The 7,605-nt window shown below is 39.2% G+C and overlaps 1 protein-coding gene across 2 annotated transcripts; it reads right to left on the minus strand.

Moving 5' to 3' along the window:
- Positions 1 to 4,186: 4,186 nt before the first annotated feature.
- LOC134659299 (RYamide neuropeptides-like) lies at positions 4,187 to 5,975 on the minus strand. 2 transcript variants are annotated; one of them, XM_063514952.1, is made up of 4 exons: positions 5,888 to 5,975; positions 5,468 to 5,558; positions 4,995 to 5,138; positions 4,252 to 4,282 (listed from the first exon to the last, which is right to left on the minus strand). In XM_063514952.1, the coding sequence occupies exons 1-4, from the start codon at positions 5,958 to 5,960 to the stop codon at positions 4,252 to 4,254; spliced, it is 339 nt and encodes a 112-aa protein (XP_063371022.1). In that variant the 5' UTR covers positions 5,961 to 5,975. The 2 variants fall into 2 exon arrangements, 1 of the variants encoding a protein (XP_063371022.1); XR_010097793.1 differs by lacking the exons at positions 4,995 to 5,138; positions 5,468 to 5,558; positions 5,888 to 5,975 and adding an exon at positions 4,757 to 4,869 and having other exon boundaries at positions 4,187 to 4,282.
- Positions 5,976 to 7,605: the final 1,630 nt, after the last annotated feature.

A 7,605-nucleotide genomic window follows, 5' to 3' on the forward strand; every position in this document is an offset into this window, starting at 1 on the left:
ATTTCTTACAAAAGGAAAAGAAAATAAAGTTATTAAAAGAAATGGGAAAACATATTATATAAATCTGATTGATTATTATGAATTACCGACAAATAATATTTGATGTGCTTTCCTGCTTACCTGAGCTGTGTCACCTATAACTCTATACATAATACAATGTTTTTAATTGCTACTACTTTTTATTAGTTTCTGGTTTGGACCATGCATGTTTGTCTGTCAAGTAATCCTCGACTCTGTAATAAGCCTTTTTTAAGTAATTCTTAAGAGCTGGAAAGGGTAATCTTAAAGCATCCTCAGATAACTTGTTATAAAAATGAATGCATTGCCCAACGAATGACTTTTGTACCTTACGGACACGAAACTTTCTGATAGCAAGCTTATTTTTATTTCTAGTGTTAAAGTTATGGATTTCAGAATTTTTAGTGAAGGAGTCTAGATTCTTAATAACATAAATAATACTATCATATATGTATTGGGAAGCTACAGTTAAAATATTAATTTCTTTGAAAAGTTCTCTTAATGATTCACGCGCTCTTAAGTTATATATAGAACGAATGGCTCTCTTTTGTAAGACAAATATAGTCTGTATGTCAGCTGCTTTGCCCCAAACCAGAATACCATATGACATTACACTATGAAAATAACTATAATAAACAAGGCGAGCTGTTTCAACATTAGTCAATTGTCTAATTCTCCTCACGGCGTAAGCGGCCGAACTTAATTTGTTAGCTAGTGTTCCGATATGAGGACTCCATTGTAGATTTTTGTCCAATGTTAAACCAAGAAACAGAGCTTTATCTACCATCTCTAAGCATTCATTATTCAAAAGTATTTTAGTATCGACATTCGACTGGTTTAACATTCGGCAAAGAAAATCTAATACATTTGGTTTTCTTAGCATTAAGAAGCAAATTGTTCATAGTAAACCAGTTAAGTACATTAACGAGTATGCTATTAATTACACTGTAATCGGTAGATTTCCGATCAACCTTAAAAAGTAATGATGTGTCATCAGCAAAAAGAACTATTTTTTTATTCTATTATTCTATTCTATATTCTATTTTTTTAAACTACCCAAATTCGATTAATTAGTTGACCGGTTAAATACGTGCCCTATAAAAAAACGTATGTCCATTTCAAATGCTTGAAATATAAACATGTTTATAAGTAGGTAGGTTCATACATTTTTTTCTCGGTCTGTGAAAGAGACACAGGCTATCAGAATATACCCCATGTATGTTAGCCGATTTCGGGGTTGGTCCCATAATCAAATTTGCTCAGTATAATCCCAAAACCTTCCTGGCAACGGGAATGCAGTTATTTTTTAGCCGTCCTGTATGTCCGTCGGAACCCCGGAATTTCATAACAAAAGTAAAAAGTAAAAAATCATAACTCGAAAACTACGAAAAATCGGCTAACATACATGAGGTATATTCTGATAGCCCACGACGTGAGGAATCTAAAAAAAATTTTAGACGTCAAGGTTTGGACCACCCTGTATATACAATAAATGCGCCAAACTGGAGTAACCAGTTTGTTGGCGTGCCGCACTCAACTCTTACAACTTAATATTAAATATAAATATAAATATTGATGGGCATGTGATGGAAACTGATTTGTGTACAGTTTTGTTAGTATTGTTACCATTTTAAGTGGCAGTATTCCTTAATCCCTCAGGATCGCCAGCACGGGGTTGTTATTGGGATCGCATCGATCATCCTAGCGCCTGCGGCTCCATCATAGATCCGTACGAGTAGATTTATAGTTGATATAGTTGAGCGTCAGATATTATCAAATCGGGCTGACAGCTGACAGTCTTCATACTAGTACTAGTACAGTCACCTGCAATAATATATGTTACACAACGAAGGCCGCATAAACGAGACGTAGTTTATAATTTATTATAGGTAATTTAGTATAAGTCCCACTAACGTAAGATTAAGGGAATGTACACTAACACTATGGACATGGTCCGAAATAAAATATATTGATTGATTGATTGATAAACATCTGACACGATCTTATTTGTAGTGTCACATATTTTAGTGGCCTTCGAAGATTATTATGATAATATTGTTATTGCAGGTGACTACAGTCAGCATCAATGCAGAGGTAGGATGAAACGACGCGCCAGAAGTATCTGCCATTCTTGAATTCTTTTCCAAGTAGAGTAGAGATATATCTCTTCAATTTGCATTCTAAAATACCTATCTGTCACAGTCTATAGGTATTTTATGTTCTACATACAGGGACTTATCTACCTATTTTTGTTAAGCTATTAGAGAATGGCAAGTAGATTACATCACTACTTGCCATTCTCTAACTTTTGATACATGCATGAAATGCATGGCAGACTGTGCATCAAACAAAAGTTACGAAGCACAGTCTGTAACGCTTCTTTTGGTTCTGACTGTACCTGATGATCATTGTTGCAGATGCCACTATAAACGGACCTTTTAATGCTAAGACCATCAGTTTTACGGGAAGTTATACACACCACTTTAGGCTGCGTGTCCACCATCAGACATGTGCGAGGATGCGTAGCGAGGGATGTGTTTGTTAAGAACCAATAGAATCACTTCAGTGACCTATCCTCGCTCATCGCAGCTCTAGGGGACAATATTCTATTCTGTACCTACCTACCTACGCTGAAGTTAAGAAAACGGTTTTGTGATTAAAACAAATAGTACGGTTTGATTCCGATTTATTTAAATATTTGCAGAGTCCTTCCATTGGGCGGTCGGCGCGTCGCTGCCGCAACGTCGAGGCCCGCGACGCGCCGACGGGCGAGCGCCGGGCCGTCGACAGAGACAACATATACAAGTTATATTGCGAAACAAGGAGAGACGATGGCCAAGGCGCCCGCCCGTATTATTATATAACAAGTAACTAACATCATACTTATAATAAATATTTTTATAATTTATCTAATAATACTTAGAGTTAACGTTAACATGCCCTGCGTTGGACATTATTGACTTACATAAAATGTTGTTATATGAACGAAATACTTTTTTACTGCGTCCATTCTCGGTCCTTCAAAATATAAAATGCAAATTGTGTGACAACCCTATTTAATAACCACACACGTATACAGTTACAGAGTAATTGTATGTAGACAGTTTAAAGCACAGTATACATACAGTGTAAAAATAAGACAACAGTGACCGACGCACGAGCATGCCCCTCCCCCCCTCCCCCCACAACCACCAACCCCCGCTGAAGCCACCGGGAGCGCCCAGCCTTCACCCCCGCGCGAGCGCTCTCTTACTCTTAGGCGGCCTTCACATTGGCGCCGCAAACGAATGTGGCGATGGTGTGCGAGTAAAACAACGCTATAGACATACAGACAATGCATAGCGCTGTCTCGCTTGCACGCCGTCACCCCATCCGGCTGCGGCGAAAGTGTGATAACCAGGTTAATATTGCATTCGTACTCTAACAAACTTGACTTGAGATTTAATTGACATTGTGCACCGACATTTAAACAGTTCATATATATCTTATGCAGCTCGCCTGCGCGCAAATCATTAAAATAATATAATTTATTACACCATATAAAGAGTCCGACATGACTTTCTAGTTCTTGCTAATGCTATACAAAGTATAAAAAACAGTTATAGTGGCTATGAGGATTCCTTTACAGTTAACACTTTTTTATAATTGAGAAAGCGAGCGCTTTGCAACACCAGGGATTGGGTTCTGAAGGGGGATATTATCTAATATGAATTATTATAGCACAGATCACTCCAGGAGCCACCAATCGCATTCCTTCCGCTACCATCTGACTGATTTACCCACTACACATCTTGGGTGAACTTCCCCTCATGGGCCGCCAAATCTGAAAAATTATTACAGTGCACTATTTTGCACTGTAATAATTTTACTGTTTTACTCGTTATTATATAGTTGATTATATAATCTCTTTTTTAAAATCCGTAGCGAGGTATCCAAAAAATTCGGATCCCATGGGTTAGTAATCTCTAAACTATTTGACCCGAAGACCACGAAGACCACGGTGGCATTTGCGCGGTCCGGGATGGAGATTGGAGCTCAAATTATTTGACAACCTCGTTAGGCAAAGTTTGAGTAGTTTGACAAGCCACCACTAGTAAACAATATATGTGTCTTCAGAATCGTCCACAGTGTATGTTTTGTATTTGATACGTTGCGTGTGTTTGATATTTGGCGTGCAGAAGTGAGACAGCCGAATGATCGTAGGAGGTGCGGGAAGCGGGGTCGGCAGGGAGATTAGTCTTCTACGCCCTCGTCAGAGCCTCTCCTGTGAACAGGTAATTGTTTTGTTACAGTCATAGAAAATAGGTCGACAGGTGTTTAATAGCCTGGATACTAAAATGTCATAGCCCGCGCGGTCTAACTGGGCTAAAACTTACCAGTGCTAGTGATTGATTAAATATCGACTTAAGCAAGCAATTTCAAAATCGTAATATAACTAATTTATATCCTCACACCTTAAGTAGACAATATTAATTAATAGTGTGTTTCTTTATTATCAGTTTGCAAGCAACGTTGATTTATTTTTATTGCAACATGTCATTCTGACTATAATTAAAATTCCATAGAATAATGATTCAGTTCATTTTATAATAAAAGCGATTATAATATTTAATAACGGTACTGGCTTAGCTGGCATACTTATACTAAATCATCGACTTTGTACTTTTATACTTGTGCTCGCACTTTTTAAACGCACATGTGTCGTGCCCGGCCCTGCAGGGTCCGGCTCCGAACATACCTCGTGTCTAGAGGCGGCACTCGCTCGCAGCGGTACAGCTGCGGCACCCCCGTGTACTCGCAGAACAGCGGACGCACGTGTGTCGTGCCCGGCCCTGCAGGGTCCGGCTCCGAACATACCTCGTGTCTAGAGGCGGCGCTCGCTCGCAGCGGTACAGTTGCGGCACCCCCGTGTACTCGCAGAACAGCGGACGCACACGTGTCGTGCCCGGCCCTGCAGGGTCCGGCTCCGAACATACCTCGTGTCTAGAGGCGGCGCTCGCTCGCAGCGGTACAGTTGCGGCACCCCCGTGTACTCGCAGAACAGCGGACGCACACGTGTCGTGCCCGGCCCTGCAGGGTCCGGCTCCGAGCGCTTGCCGTAGCGGCTGCCCATGAAGAACCTGCACACAAGGGGACCAGCTGGGTCTAGCGGATAATACTTATCTATGTAAGGTACCTGCGCCTAATATGGCTCCGTTTTCAAGCTTGCCTACGTTCGTAATTTATTCATATTTATATAAGCGTAAATTGATTAAAATATTGCCCCCAAGTTCGCTGTTGTGTTGTCATAGATTATAACTGTATTTTTTTCCAGACTTTGGGTCCATAGTTTAGTTTGGTTAGTTAGTAGACACTATTACACCGAGATAGTGAGTTTTTCAAATTTTCTTTTATTTCTCAACATTAACTACTTAATAGACCGTATTTATATAATTATTAAGGTACTTACCTGTCATTTCTCGGAGCGAGGAGACGCTGCGTGGCCGCCGGGCTCGGGGAGCGGCCGTAGCGGGACCCCAGTACGAAGGGAAGGGGGGACACTGCAACAATATAGGTACCTACTTATTAATTCAAAATTTAAAAAAGATTCAGAAACCACATTCCTATCACGGGAATTGTACCTAGTGCAGAAGTCGTTTATATACATTCTGCGAGCTTCGTTTCAGCACGACATGATGGGTCACTCCCGACGTATCGGTCACGCACTACAACTTATAACAGTGCTACAGCAGACTTACTCGCGGCGGCAGCGCACCACACCCACCAGGACATGGTGGCCACTCACTGCATGGCGGTCACTCACTGCTAGTCGCGGTCACTGACGGCATGGCAGTCCCTCACGGCACCTGTAAGGATGCTGCAGACTTACTTTCAGCGCGCTTCTCTTCAGCGACCGCGCAGGCGCAGAGCGCGGCGGCGGCGCACCACACCCACCACGACATGATGGTCACTCGCGACAACCTTCGGCAGAAACCATAAGTTGTTACCTAGTTGAAAAAAGCGCGTAATTCATAATATTTACTATGGGAGATCAAGGCTTCGCGCATACATTTTTAAATTTGCCGCCTTTTTGTATCGACAAGGAAGAGATAAAGATTAATTATTATAGATATATTAAAGGTTATCACATATTAGGTCAGTAAATATTTCCATTATATATATTATGGCCATTTTCATTTTAACTTTTACTTTAAAGCGTGACTAACCGTCACATAATTGTATGGGATGTGCCATCGACCCTCAGTTTTGTGACAATTGCTTAGTTGGTAGACAGCTTCAACTCAGCACAGGTAAAACAATCTACCAAAAATTAAATTTTTGCCAAAAACTTATTTATGCTCAGAGATGCGATTTATTTGAAATACTTCTATTTAAAATGCAAATACAAAATGCAAAATACCTATTTTGTATTTTGCATTTAAATGCCTTTTAGTAAAAACCATTTTGTATTTTATTTGAAATACTTTTCGAGACGTATTTTGCATTTTTAATATTCATTTCAAAATGCAAAATACTTTGTGATTAAGTTTAGCCAACATTACCAGTCAAACAAAATGAAATGAACGAATGACGCTTGTATTGCCGAATTTGACCGATAGAGGCGCCTGCTAGCGCCTGGCGCCAGCGCCAGGAGGCCGATTTTTGAAATTCGACCGCTCGATTTCGTGTATTTCGTTCAGTAATATCTCCACTACTAGGCATGTAAATTCTACTAATAGAATCAAAAACTAGTGGTCAATACCACTAAATTCACAATTTATATCGCTCGTATTTCAAAAATCAGCATCTCGCCGTTTTCCACCGATTTTCGAGTGACGAAATCGAGCGATCGAAATTCAAAAGTCGGCCCCCTGGTATTTTTAAAAAGCGTAATAAATAAAAACTGAAGTTTTTTTCACTTTTTAACAATACCAGTTATGTTAAAAAATGTTATTAATAAAAGAAAAGTGTAATAATAATAAAATAAGAACTAGATGCACAATCAACCGAAATAAATGGCCACACAAGTCACAAAATGGAGCCATGGCTCTCTTTTCGTTAGTCTAGTTTTTTACATTATTTTAAGTGAGTATTATTTCCTTTATTTATTTCTCTTCTTAGGTTGGTTTTTTACAATATGTATATAAAATTAAAATATAAAAACACTTACAAAAATAATATAAAAAAATATTATAAACACATTATAAAAAACCTAACCTAGGGCGCCGCCAGCAGCGGGGCAAGGCCCAAGCTGCCGGTGGTCAGGGCCGCAAAGAGAGGAACCGACGGACTATTATTAATATCATAACAGAATTTATTGATACGCGTACTGATAAATATGACCAAAATGTCATGCATAAGGTGCCATGCTATGATATTAGACGTTTTTGTTCGGCTCGGCATTGTGTCTCTATTTCTCATGATAAATACCTAAAATAAATAAAAATATCTGAGATTTGCTCAAAAGGTATTTTATTTTGAAAAAGTATTTTGAAAATACCTATTTTGCATTTAGCATTTGAAATAAAAAACGCAAAACTATTTGGTATTTTGCATTTGAAATAGTAAATCTGAAGTATTTTGCATTTTGTATTTAAATGCTTTTTT

Source organism: Cydia amplana, chromosome 24 (assembly GCF_948474715.1).
Source record: "Cydia amplana chromosome 24, ilCydAmpl1.1, whole genome shotgun sequence".
Taxonomy (NCBI): domain Eukaryota; kingdom Metazoa; phylum Arthropoda; class Insecta; order Lepidoptera; family Tortricidae; genus Cydia; species Cydia amplana.